At 46.2% G+C, this 14,130-nt stretch overlaps 1 protein-coding gene across 3 annotated transcripts in view; it reads right to left on the minus strand.

Moving 5' to 3' along the window:
* Nucleotides 1–14,130, minus strand: part of Etv5 (ETS variant transcription factor 5) — a 63,876-nt gene that overhangs the window by 32,126 nt on the left and 17,620 nt on the right. For 2 of the 3 annotated variants that reach the window (XM_041678196.1, XM_041678197.1), the window contains exons 6-8: nt 13,141–13,194; nt 3,030–3,159; nt 1,864–2,151 (exon numbers count right to left, since the gene is read on the minus strand). In XM_041678196.1, the coding sequence (XP_041534130.1) occupies nt 1,864–2,151; nt 3,030–3,159; nt 13,141–13,194 (472 nt within the window). The remainder of the gene's footprint in view (nt 1–1,863; nt 2,152–3,029; nt 3,160–13,140; nt 13,195–14,130) is intronic. The other variant, XM_041678198.1, reaches the window with a different exon arrangement.

Raw genomic sequence — 14,130 nt, forward strand, 5'->3', positions numbered from 1 at the left:
ACCATCATCACTACAGGCCAAGGGTAAACAGCAGGAAGTTCAGGACAGATAGGCCACTTCACACCAGAGTCATCGTGGAAAAGAAATACCTCTGTGCTTTCCCTCTGGACCCGAGGGCAGGCAGTCACAAGTCCCAGGGAGTCAAACCTTGTTGTTTCTGGAGGGTGGGCAGTCAGGAGACTAGTCTACTCTACAACTGATACTTGGGCTTCTCAGTCGGCCATTGTGACAACAGAGACTCCAGAGAGAGAGTGCTCTCCCTCAGTTCTGTGATCAGTTCATACAGGCTTTCACGCTGCTCAGGGTAAGAAACAAGGGCTGGGAGGAAAGTGAGGGCCAAACAGATTTAACAAGGCAACTTCCCTTTGCCCACATTTGCTAGGCATTTCTAACACCGGACAGAATCACTACAATCTCCACCCCCACCCCATTAGTAACTCCTGCATTGGGAATCAGTGAGATGCCATTTAAAAACACAACACCCAAACCAGTAAAATAAAAATGGAAGCGTACAAATACTTTTGACCTAAAAATCCATTTTCCATAAAAACTCTCTTGAAAAAGAACGAGGTTACGAATATATGACAACTGCCGAGGTCTGGTGTCGGCTGCTCTCTCAGATGGGCTTCTGAGGCAGCGGAAGTTCAGGAACCAGCATGTCTGCCCTATCGCATGTCTCACCCTATCCCTGCTTGGTGATCATCCCGGAGGCCCATACAGCACAAATGCTCATTGGGGTCTTGGCTTGACCATGGGAATGACCATCAACCACCTCTATCACGGAGGTCCGAGTCAGTGGGGGCAGGGCTAAGGTTACCAACTGAGTAACCTCTGGACAGACACTGGGCTGAACCACCCACACCCTCCTTTCTCCGCGTCCCTGACCCAACACATGGTGTGACAGACACGAACAGTGCTTTCCACCTCGCAGTCCTTGGTAATGCCACTCCACTCATTTGTCATGACTGAGTTATCTCGTTATCCAACACAGGTAAAAATGTCTGACAGGCATTAGTCTATAACCAGCCAAATTCCTAGATCCCACAGAGCTGCGGCTCTCAACCTGTGGGTCACAACCCCGGGGGGGGGGGGGGGGGGGCGGCTCATATGACCCTTTCACGGGGGCTGCATATCAGATATTTACATTACGATTTATAACAATAACACAATTACAGTTATGAAGTAGCAACAAAAATCATCTTATGTTTGGGGGTCATCACGACATGAGGAACTGTATTAAAGGGTCACAGCGTTAGGAAGGCCAAGAATCACTGCCACAGACAAGGAACTCAGAAAGCCAGGCTCCCCTCTTTACATTTGACAAATGAAGGACTCTAGAGACAATTTCCTCCAACGCAAATATAAAATTACCTAGGAGGAAACCAGGAAATTTGTACCCTAAAAGCAGATATTATCACTAACCGTTGATTGCAGACATAAGCTAAAATCTGAGGAATAATAAATAATGCCTCCTAGAACTCAGAATTTCCCCAGGATGCAAACAGAATGATAATACTGCAGTTAAGAGTAGCATTAACTGAGAGGTTCAGCTCAGTCAGAAACTTGGGGGTAGCGGTCACGAGACTGTGTACCCAGGGCAAGCCATCCTCCTTTGCGGCTGGAGGCGGGTGGATGAGCTTCCAAAGGACGCTGCTGTGACCCTATAAACCATCTGAGTACCTCTGGAACACGGTGGTCCATAACCAGCCCACACCCACTGTGGACCGGCAGTCTTACTTCACTGCGGCCTCAGTGGAGCGGTCACTGTACAGGTAACTGGTCACCATGGCTAACTGCTTCTCTCCTGATGAGCAGAGGAACTCCCGGGAGAAGGAACCAAGGACAGCCCAGAGCAGTACCCACCTCTGTTCTGATGCATACTGGCTTTCCGGCATCATCTTTGGCATTTGCAGGGGCTGATGTGGTGGCCGGGGGACCACGAACGTTTGCTGCTGTGACCCAGGTTCTGGAAGTGAGTGAGGGGTGGGGGCGGGACCCACCCCTTGAACTGGGCCAGCTCCAGGGGCAAGAGCTGAGGTGGGCAGGGTTGCCTGAGGTGGGGGAAATAGGGAACTCTGATGGGTGGGTGACAGAGGAGTGGTAGGAGGGGTTAATGGCTTGAACCCAGAGGGAGGCTTCCTATCGTAGGCACTGTAAAAAGAAAGAGAGAAGGATCCATTGAACTGCAGTCAAGCATTTGCATGGTAACCAGGTCCAGCAGAACACCAGTTTGCAGCCCATTGTTGCCAGGAAGTGACATCATTAACATAGTTAAATCGCTCCAGCCCTGGGGGAATATTTGTACCTCTGAAATGTGACAAGCGTTCTGCGTCAAAGGACGCCTTTAACACTTCTAGTGATTTTTCTCAAAGATAATTTTAGCCTCTGCTTCCGGTTTCCTTTTTTCCCTCCTTCTAAAAGAATTCTCTGTTTCTGCGTGTGCAGGGGTGGATGGGTGAGGCTGGGAACTTAGGGGCCTTCTCCAGTCCCCTCTCCAAAATATCCCAGGGTTCCTCCTAACTGGTCAAAATCGTTGTGGAAGGTAACAGCACTTGAATTAAACAAGCCTTCTCGGGTTCCAGGCGGATCTGTGTTTACCTTCTGAGTGCAAAGAACGATTAAAATTAAAGCCTCATTCCTAGGGCCTGGATATTCTTAAGTAAAGGGCACAAGCGTGGAGGCTTTTTTGTTTATTCTGATTTGAAGATTATTTCCTTGGTGCTTAAAGTTCACATTAACATATGACAGACAGGAAGAAGTGTAGATTACCTGACTCACAGATCAAATGGCCCAGGATCCCAGGCTCTTTCCCTAGCTGGTCTTGGTTCCCTGTGGAGCTACAGGGTTTTAATGAAAGTTTTGCCTTTCGTGGATAGCATATAATGTGGACGGGCTACACCTAGATTACCCGCAAGGCAGGCGTGCTCTGCCCCAGGCGAGCTAGACAATACCTAGAGCTCTGCTCACAGAGCCTCCCTGAGCAGCACTCCCCGCCCCGCCCGCCCCACCCTTCCCTCACCTCCACTTACCAATAGTTGTAGAGGCACTTTTCTCCATAGTTAGCACCAAGAGCCTGCTCGTGGCTACAGGATGACAACTCAGAGGAGGGGCTATGCAGCTCCCGCTTGATCTTGGTGGGAGGTGGAGCGTGAAGCACCACTGAAATCACAAAAGGAGCCAGGGAGGGAGAAAGAGGACAGCAGTCAATAAAGGACCCCTTCAGCGTCAGGCAAGCACCTGGAACTCAAGGTCAAGGACAACGGCCACACCTGGGTGCAACCTTTTGTTTGAAAAGAAGCAAGCTGTGAGCGCCCTTTCACCCAGCACTTAGGCTAGCCAGGGTTGCTTAATGAGACTTCTCCAAAGAATCCTTTCTCAAAGGCTTCAACTGGCTGCGGTAATACCTTTCTTCTTTCTTTTCTTTCTCTGATACAGGGTTTCTCTGTGTAGCCCTGGCTGTCCTGTCCCACTCTATAGGCCAGGCTAGCCTTGAGCTTAGAGATCTGCCTGCCTCTGCCTCCTGAGTGCTCAGATTAAAAGCATATGCCGCCACCACCATCTGGCTACAATATATTTCTTATTCAGAATCATCTTTTCAAATTAAAGGATTTTTTGAAGTCTTTTTCAAGTAATTCTAAATATTAGTTCTGAATAGGAAGCATTCAGGTTTAGGGGAATAAAAGGAATACAGTAACTAAGTGGTCCTCCAGGGAAAGACTAACAACACAGAGTCTGTGGAGGACTCTGCTCACTGTATCTGCCTGCTCCCAGCCTTTCCCAGCAACCAATCAGGAAGGGCCCATCTCCATCACAGTGCCTCAGAACGTGGTACCCAGTGATGGTTTGGGCTTGTTTTGTCCCCCCTAAAACTCAGACTGTCTCCCCATGTAATGGCGATGAACGGCGGGGTCCGATCGCAAGAGCTCCATGTGGAAGGAGCAATGAATGAAGAACGTTCTCCAGGGGTTGAATGAGCAACCACAAGGTCACCCTTCAGTGCACCTAGCTAGCTTCGTCTCTTCCCATCTACTTCCCTTTCGCTCGGCTTAGCACAAAGGCTTCACCAAATACTTCTCAATTTCCCAAACCAATAATCAAAATAAACTAGAGATACACATATATATAGTTACACATACATAATTATGTAGTCTTAATAAATTACCCAGTCTGGGTTATTCTGTTAACAGCAACAGAAAAAGGACTAAGACAATGCAAACGGCTTCTCCTGAATTCACAAAGCAAGTACAAGTGGCTGGAGCTGTGTTTGGAAGCACACCACAGATTCCACATGGATTATGAGAGGGCAAAGAAATAAGACTTTTCAAACTGAAGGTGAATTATCCAGAGGCTCCACACTCCTGAGTACAGAAAGCTAAGTTTGCCCTTTCTGTCTTACCTAGCTGCTAAACTACTTCAGAGTGCCCCCCCCCAAGCAGGACGAACCCTAACAAAGATACTGTACCACAAGGGCTGTTCCTTCCAACAAGGATTTAAATGGATACTGCCCGCCTAGCTACCTGCTGCTGGGTGTATGAGGCCACGCTTCTCAGAGGACTACTTAACCACCCCATCAGGAGGCTAACCCACAGTAAGCGTTCTGGTGACCCACCAAAATCTTCCTTGACTCAATGTTTGCTCCTAAAATACTTTCAGGAGTCTGGCTAAGTTCTAGTGATTATACTATGTATAATTATCCTTTTCTTTCTACCGAGACCGAGACAATCGGTATCTCTCATAACGTCAATTCCGACAACCTGAATCCGACCCCCAGAACACATGGCGGACGGAGAAGAAGCTTCTGACATTTGTTCTCCAATCTCCACACAAACGCCACTGAATATGCAATGGCACACACATGCATTAGCACCCACACCCACACGTGTGTGCACTCCCACTGACCCCCATACATGTGTGTACACTCCCCCCACACATATAAAGACAAGAAAAGGCTGTCTTGCCAACAGACTGGAGAAGACGGATTTTCATAATTTCTTTCTTACATAATACCAACTGTGTTTTCCCGAATCCATGAAATAAGTTGAGAACTAGCGGATTATATTTAGACATCTAATATTAGAGTCTCTCTCATGGGTTTCTGATGGTGACATCATGGCAGTCAAGAGTCAATTGCTATCAAATATTTTCAAGACCCCCCCCCCCCACAAAAAGCAGCTAGGCTTCTCTGTTTGTGTTTTGTTAATAAATGAGAAACTTTAGCGGCCATCAGGATGGCCCCTCGGTCACAGCCTCTTTTCTTTTTCTTATTACTTTCCTGCTGTCAAAATTTCTGGTTAAAAAAATAATAACTGGAACAGTCTCAATACTCCAATTTAAAGAAAAATTATGTGTAGCCTTCAAAGTCTAACTTTGTCTAAAATTGTCATTTATAATCAGTTTTACCTAAATTTAGAAATGATTGTGGCAATGTTAAATGTCCTCATTTCAAGTTTTAGAAATATCTTCATTTTTACAATATTTTAAAGTTAAAAATTTTTATTTTATTAACTAAAATATTCTATTAAAATAGTTAAAAATTTTAGATATTTTAAAATTACCACTTCTCCTGACAAGGCAAACTCTAGACTGCAAACCAAAGCTTCCCAGAGAGAAAACTTCATTATAATGTCAGAAAATTCACAAGCCATTTCAAAAGGCAATCTAATGCTGCTTACTGGCTCCACCTCAGTCAATGTCTCCTTCCACCAGGCTCTCAAGGAGTGGAATCTCACGTTTTCTACCAGAAAGAGAGCAATCAGGAAATTCGGAATTGCTGTGAGCACGGTGCTATGCTCCTACAATCCCAGTACTCAGGAGGGGGAGGATCCGAAGTTTGTGGCCAGGCTGGATACATGGTAAAGCCTCTCAAAACAAACAGACAAACAAACAAACAAAACCCCCCAAACTATCTCCCCTTCACGATTATTTATAAATTGACTCTATCACCAACCACTTTTTTTTTTTTCGAGACAGGGTTTTTCTGTAGCTTTGGTGCCTGTCCTGGAACTAGCTCTTGTAGACCAGGCTGGCCTCGAATTCACAGAGATCCGCCTGCCTCTGCCTCCGAGTGCTGGGATTAAAGGCGTGCGCCACCACCGCCTGGCCTCACCAACCACTTTTAATGCTGAAGGCAGGGTCCACATTTACTCGTTAATTCTAGCTATGATTTAGCCATAACTACCCCCTCCCCTCATATCAATCATCTTGAGAGAAAAGGCATGGCAAAAAAACAAGTCATGTTTCACAAACCCATGTTGACAGCAGAGCTAGGGAGGCCTGACAGCAATGAGAGGGCCCAATTCCTCAAGTTCTGTTGGATGAGGGCTGTGGGCAGAGCCTACTTGCAGCAGGTGCCAGACGGGGGGTGGGGGGACGGGACGGGACGGGACACTTAAGTCAGGAGTTTCAAAGAGGACGAATGTTCTAAGCTTTGTGTTTTTTCATCTGAATATCGCTGTGGAATAACCTTTCTGTACACTGAGAAGACATGTCACTCAGACTGGTTTAATAAAAAGCTAACCGGCCAGTAGCTAGGTAGATTTCTTGGGCAGAAAGGATACTGGGAAGAAGGGCGGAGTATCCAGGAGACACCATGAGATACAGAGCAAGCACTGTTGGAGATGAGGTAATAAAGCCACGAGGTAGAAAGTAAGTTAATAGAAATGGGTTAAGTTATAAGAGTTAGTTAGAAACAAGCCTAAGCTATAGGACAAGCTTTTGTTTTGTTTTGTTTTTTGTTTTCTTCAAGACACGGTTTCTCTGTAGCTTTGGAGCCTGGCCTGGAGCTAGCTCTTGTAGACCAGGCTGATCTCGAACTCACAGAGATCCACCTGCCCCTGCCTCCCGAGTGCTGGGATTAAAGGTGTGTGCCACCACCGCCCAGCCTAAGCTTTTATAATCAATACGAAGTGTGGTTATTTGGGAGCTGGCTAGCGGGACTGAAACTTCTGCCTATGCAAAGCTACTTTGAGAGTGAGGGAAATGACACAGAACTCTAACAGAGCCATATAAAATTACATAATTTTATTCAGTGCTTTGAAAACATTCAGCGCTCGCCTCTTCAAAGTGGACTTACTAACGGATGCCAGACATGTCTAGCTGTAAAGGATGGAACTGGATTAGATGGAAGGGTCATGAACTCCCCAGAAGTCTGCAATGTTCAAAGTGTAGGCTATTCGAGCTGATAAACATCTCTAATTAGAAACCTTGGCGCTCAATGGGAGATGGCCCCACAAAGTGAGCTGCCTCTAGGATGGTACCGCCTTCACTCTCGGGAGATTTCACTCCAGTGCTGACCATGTGAGCGTGAGGGAAACAGCAAGGCCTCGTGGCACACACGCACTGGAGATTTGATGGTTTAGGTTCTGCTCACAGAACAGTTGAGAGACTGCCTGGGGCCTCGGTCTACTTCCTTCAATCCCCTACACATAGGACCCCTGAGGCCCACAGGACTTGAAGAACTTGTCCCGTCTTAGCTCTACTGTGTGTAGAGGACACCAAGAGCTCCCTGTTGTCACTCTATCAGCCTTCTATGGCATGCTCAGAAACAGGAGACACTCCCATCACCTACTCTGTCCATTAGAGAGGACATGAACTCCCCCCCACACCTAAAACAATAAAAGTATCACAATATTCCAGGCTGAAAGTATTTGTGTGTGTATGTGTGTGTGTGTGTGTATGTGGGTGCATGTGGAGACTGGAGGAAGGGCATTAAGGTATCCTGCTCAATCTTATTTCTCTGAGGTTCTCTGAGACAGGATCGCCAGAGTGGCTAGAGCTAGGCAGTAAGCCCCAGCAATTCTCCTGTCTCTAACCTCCGCCCCACCCCACTGCACAGTACACGACACTGGGGTTCCAGGCACACACAGTCAACACTGAAGTTCCAGGCACGCCCACAATCACACCTGGCTTTCACTCTCCTGTCCCCATTCCCTCAGCATTTGAGGTTATAGGCACGCGCAGTCACACTTGTTTTTTGACCTGGGTGCTGGAAGTTTGAACTTAGGATCCTCATGCTTGGTCAGCAAATGCTCTTAGCTGCTGAGCCACCTCCCCACTCCCAAAAGTACTCCCGAACAAAGGAAAATGGACAAGAACCAATAATACTGGAAAAGAACAAAGGAGACAGATCGCAAAAGAGGCAACCAGGCAGACACCCCCCCCCCCCCCGCTTCGCACTCCCTACGTGCCAGATGCCATGGTTTACTTTATTCCATAAAGTCTTTCCAACCTAATGGAAACATTATTTGCACTTTTGCCATTTACAGATAGAGGGGGGGAAAAGGAGCTGGCTACAGTCTCTCAGCTAGCATGTTGCCAGGATTTCTGCCCAAGCAGTTCTTAGGTATCTTATTATAGTCTCCCAGAGAAAAAAAGTCTAGTTAGAAGAGTAGATGGAGCTGGGCATAGTGGCTCAGGTGTGTAATACCAGAACCTGGGAGGTAGAAGCAGGAGGAGCAGGAGTTCAAAGCCGTCCTCAGAGCAGCTTTGAGACCAGCCCAGGGCCATAGGAAACCACAAAAACAAAACAAAAACAAAGCAAAACAAAAACCTACAAAGATGGTAAAGAAAGCCAGCCCTGATTGCAGGCATGGTGGGAGGTGGCTAAAGTCCCGGTACTCAGAGGCTAGAAGATAAGCTCAAGGTTACCATGGGCTGCAAAGCAAGATCCTATTTCCGGGAGGCAGTTTTAAAAAGTAGCTTAAAAGATGGGAAAGAAAGTCCAATCAGAAAACGCATAAAAAATTCTTTCGGCCAAATCAGGTGGCGGTGGCCTCATGTTTACCATGCATTTTCCAGACGGGGCACACCTGGCACCCAATCCACCCAGGAACAGACACCTTGCCCCCCACACAGATGTCCGGGATCCTCCTTCACTCCCACTGGCTGCTAATCTTCCCCACGCCTACAGTCTTCATGCTTTGCAATCCATGCCTTCTGTTCGCGTGTTCCACCTACAAGGTCTCATTCTCCCTTCTACGGTCCAGTTGGCCAAAGCCTTCTGCTCGTTCAGACAGCTGCCAACACACCAGAAGACTTGTATCCTGTCCCGTCCTCTCTTAAACCACCTCTGCGGCAAGAACATTGAGTCCTCTCCAGGTTCCTATTTGACCACAACTCTATAGGCCCAAATACAGATTAAAAAAAAAAAAATTAAGACAGTAACATTTAATTAAGCCCACATCTAGGCATATATTACCAAGCACAGCACTGTCTCAGAGCCCACTATAATACCATTTTAAATTTAGATACTGTGTTTATCCAACTCAACCCCATAGCTTTTTATCATATCAGACTAGGAAACTCCTCACGTGGGGCACAGGAGCAATCCACAAACCAGCTGGTCCTCAACAATGGAGGAAAGGAAAACAACCAAAACCATACACACAGAGGGATCAGAAAAAACTGAACTGCCATTCTTCAGATGGGCTGGATGGGTACAAAGAAAACATAAATACTCTCACAAAAAATAAAAATGAATAGGCTCATCTGGCATTGTCATTTGTTACAAGGTCCATATAAAAAAGAACTATCTACAATTGGTAACCAAGGCAATATGAAATAAGAAAATATATTTACAGGGCTGGAGAGGAAGAGAGGCGATTCTGTTGTTAAGGGGACTTGGGTCTGATTTCCAACACCCACATGGTGGTACACAAACTTCTGTAACTCCAGTTTCTGGGATCCAATACCCTCTACTGACCTCCAAAGACACCAATGGATGGTACTCATACATATGTGCAGTCAAAACATGCAGGAATAGTCTTTCTGTACACCCTGAAGATATGTTGCTATCATTGGTTTAATAAAGAGCTAAACAGCCAATCCCTAGGCAGAGAGAGGTTAGGTGGGACCTGCAGACAGGGAGAGTGGAGGAACGAAGAAGGGTGGAATCTCGAGAAGCAAGAGGATGAGCATCCAATATGAGGAAAGGTTCTGAGCCATGTGGTTAAACATACATAAGAAATATGAATTAATTTAAGATGTAAGAGCTAGCTAGTAATAAGCCTAAGCTATTGGCCAAGCATTTTTAATTTAGTAAGTCTCTGTGGTTATTTGGGAGCTGACTGGCAGGACAGAAAATCGCACCTACAAAAACATACATAAAAATGAATAAATTTAATAAAAGTCAAGTACACTTAGGTCCAGTGAAGAGGATCAGTGAGTACCTGCCAACAAGCTCAAAAAAATCAATTTGATCCAAGAGTCATATGATAGGAGAGATCCAATTTCCAAAAGTTGCTACCCGATGGCCACATGTATGTTGTGGAATGTGCCACCTATAATGTTTATGCACAAGAGGGATTTTGGCAGGAAGGAGCCAAGAGACCCCACGGAGGGCAAAAGACAAATACGCCATGCAGACAGAGCTTAAGTGGGGAGTATATTGAAGAAAGGGAAGGGAAAGGGGGCGTGTACAGAACAGGACAGACAGACTCATGCCTACCTCTTCAGAACAGCAGGAAAGAGTGGGAATGGGCTGAGCCTGTCTCTTAAAAAGAGGCCTTTTGTGCGTACAGAGTAACGTAGCAGGCCTATAGGACCCTGGGCTGGCCAGGGTACTACCTGAGTACATCCTGTCAGGTGACAGGCTAGTATAATGCCTGAATCCTAATACCCCTCCAAACAATTAAAATGCAATGAAAATTTTAATAGCAACAAAAATAACAATGACCTAAAACAACCTAATAAAAGATTCCCATAAAGCACTAGCAAAACTTAAAGATAATAAACGGAAGGATGTATCACGGACTGAAAATCTTTGTAAAGACATCAGTTCTCTTCAGATTTATTTATAGGTTCAATGTTACACTGAACAAAACCTCAGCACCGTGCAGATGTTAGAACTGAGTAAATCACATTTATTCAGAGATGGACCTCACAGATATGCTAAACAAAACAAGCAAGGCACTGACATAGGGAGTCACCCTGTATCATCTACATACAAAACCTTTTAAGAGACCAACCTAACCTGCGGTGCTCAATGTCTGAAAGGAGACACAGGTCACACAGCTAACAATCATAAGGAGTTAGGAGGTGGCTTGCTTCTCAGCTATATTACCAGAAAGGGCAGAGAGACTTCTCCATTTAGGAATAAGAAGACTGGAAATTTATTTCAGGCATTTTACACACAGACAGACGCACACACTTTCTGACGATTTCATACATACATACAATGCATCTTGATCATACCCAACGTTAACTGCCCCCACCTCCTCCCACTACTCCAGACCACTCCCATAACGCGTCCCTCTTATACCCTCATGTTCTGTTTTTATAATAATCCACTGAATCCATTAGTGCCTCTGGTGTGAGGGGTTGTAAGCTACAGTAGGATACCTATAAGAAGGTATCCCACCTCCCCCACGTCCACAGTCACCACCGCCCACAGACTCTCAGCGGGCAGTGAGGGCTGGTGAGCCAGAATTACTGACTGGCTGGATCTCATGCAGATCTTAGGCGGATATCCAAAGCTGCTGTGGCGTCCTGAGTGCAGCAGCCACCCGTGATGTCACCGTCATCACCTCTACACACTCTGCATTGGCTGCAGCAGCACCAGGGAATGGTGGAGACGCAGGCTACACCCTGCTCTGGGAGAGGAGCTAAGGAGACAGACTTTATCACTGAAGGGGATGTTTGGAAAAGGAGGGATCTAAGATTTCCCAAGCCCAATAAGAAGCATGCTCAGATGTGCAGCGGGGCTGAGGGGCCACTCTGTCTGATAACTGTCTCAAAAATTAAAAGCCAGGAACATTACCAACTATAATTAGGAGGCACAAGTTCCAAGAGTGGAAATGAAAGAAATACAGGGAACCGCACCATGTTCATAGCTAATACAGCTAACTTCTATAAGAACTCTCAAATTTAATATAGTGAAACCAATTATTAGATGAGCTGTGCTAAATTTTTAAAAATGTATTTGATTTATTATGTATGTGTGGTCCCTCTGCATGCGTACACTCGGCATCACCCGTGGGGAAGCTAGAGATGGATACTGGGGATTCTGCTCTGTTATTCTCTGCCTTATTCCTTCGAGACAGGCTCTCTCATTGAATCTGGACCTAGACTGGCAGTCAGCAAGTCCCAGTTACCCCATCTCTAGCCCCTCAGCACCGGGGTTACAGGCACGCACAGTCACACCCGGCTTTGCCTGGGTGCTAGAAATTTGAACGCAGGTCCCATGCCTGCACAGCAAACTGAGCAATGCCCTCAGCCTTGTGCTAAAATCTGCAGCGAGTTTCCCCAAAGATCTCTCCTCAAGCACGCACAAGCTCTTTCTGATAAAAGGCTTCTCGACATCAGATGCTATTCTTTTAAGCTCAACACGATAACGCCGAGTGCGAAGCGAAAGGCTCAACAGGGTAGGAGATTTCCGAGACCAGCATCTTCACAAGCTGTTCTCACGTCTACACATTCCTTTTAAATAGACCCTCAAAGTGGGTCAGCAACTAGAAAGCAACTGAAAACCCTCTGAGGTGGCCCACACCCGCAACCCTGGCGCTAGGGAGAGAGCAGGATCATGAACTTGAGGCCAGCCTGGGGTACATAGCCAGACCCTGTCTCTAAAAAATGCGGTGTTATGAGGGAAACTATGGGCGGAGTAGGGAGGACCAGACTGGGATGCTGAGACCCCGGGCCCCAGAACAAAATAGATAAATAAACGAATCGGGGAGAGTGTGATAGATTAAATAGTCATATGAAGCACACACACAAATGACTCAATTCTAAATCAGAAGCAATGTCAATATTAACCATAAGAAAAATCCTTGGGGACAGCTGGAGAGTTCAGAATAGGACATTACTTTCCTTGGACTATAGGGAAGAACTGCCCCAACTTTTGGAAATGTACACTACAGTATTTGGAGGTGAAATGGCAGTTTTTACAGCCTGCTTCTAGATGATTCAATGAGAAAAGAGAGAGAAGAACATGCAATGGAACAAACATATAAATCTAGTGAACTGTTTTCAAAGAAGGGGACAGAATGGATCTTTCATCTGCGGTCGACTAACAGGTCAAAAGTTAAGAACTTTGAACCTGGAGACAGGGAGAAGGCTCATTAGGTACAATGCTTGCTGTACCAGTGAGGACCTGAGTTCAGATCCCCAGCACCCACTCAGAAGGCCAGGCATGGCAGTACCCACCTGCATTCCCAGCTCTAGCCAGCTGATGAGGTCCAGCTTCTTCAGTGAGAGACCCTGTCTCGAGAAAAATAAATAAATAAGGAAAGACAGCTCCCGCTGAACTCTTTCTCACCACTGTATGCGTGGGCCCGCACACCTGCACACACACATATTCACACCTGAACCTACACGGGGTGGGAGTGGGGGTGGCGGTGTAGGGGGGGAGACACATAAAAAACCTTGAAGCCCATGCATTTACATATGAAGAAAGCCAACCTTGGCCTGTTACCAAACCAGAAGCAGAAGATAACCTCGGGATCTGAGAACAAATGCTGCGTGCACCTTAATGCTTAAGACTGTGCTTCTCAAATATTCTGTTGGCTCTGACCCACTTAGAAAAAATAAGAAAAAACCTCCTTGAGAGGGCAAGAAGCAAATGGCCACTGTCACCACTACTCTCGGCTGCCCTGCTGCAGAGTATAGAATGACTGAAATAAAACCTATCCGTAATTTCATACACATATGGAACCACACAGAGCAGGAACTAAAGCATATGTCCCACTCAGAACCTCAAGCACTCTTGGGGGCAGGGAACAGAGAGAATTTCCTCCCCTTTTGAATATATATATACACAAAACAGACTTTCACCATCACCAGACCAGCTGGACAACTCATTAGATTCATGCCCACAGTCCCCAAGGGAGCACGAAGCAGCCATCAACAGCCTGTGACAATTAAAAAGACTGAAAATTTTAAATCTTCCCCTTGAAGGTCTCCTATTCAATCTCCTTCCAAGTAGCTGCCTTGACTCCCCACTTCTGCCCATAAAGTCTGAACAGGGCCAGGACCAGGAGAAGAGCAAAGAGGAGGAAGGAGCTTTGGGCTGAAGCATTTCTGAGGACTCTGGTTAGCCTGCCCTAATGCAACAGGCTGGGGGAATCAGAAAAAGATATAAGGTCAAAGATCTAAACTGGATTTTAAAACAATGGATGGCCAGATGGCGGTGGCACA

This window comes from Microtus oregoni, unplaced genomic scaffold, assembly GCF_018167655.1.
Source record: "Microtus oregoni isolate MIOR12 unplaced genomic scaffold, Mior012 000029F_ref0000214, whole genome shotgun sequence".
NCBI classification, from domain to species: domain Eukaryota; kingdom Metazoa; phylum Chordata; class Mammalia; order Rodentia; family Cricetidae; genus Microtus; species Microtus oregoni.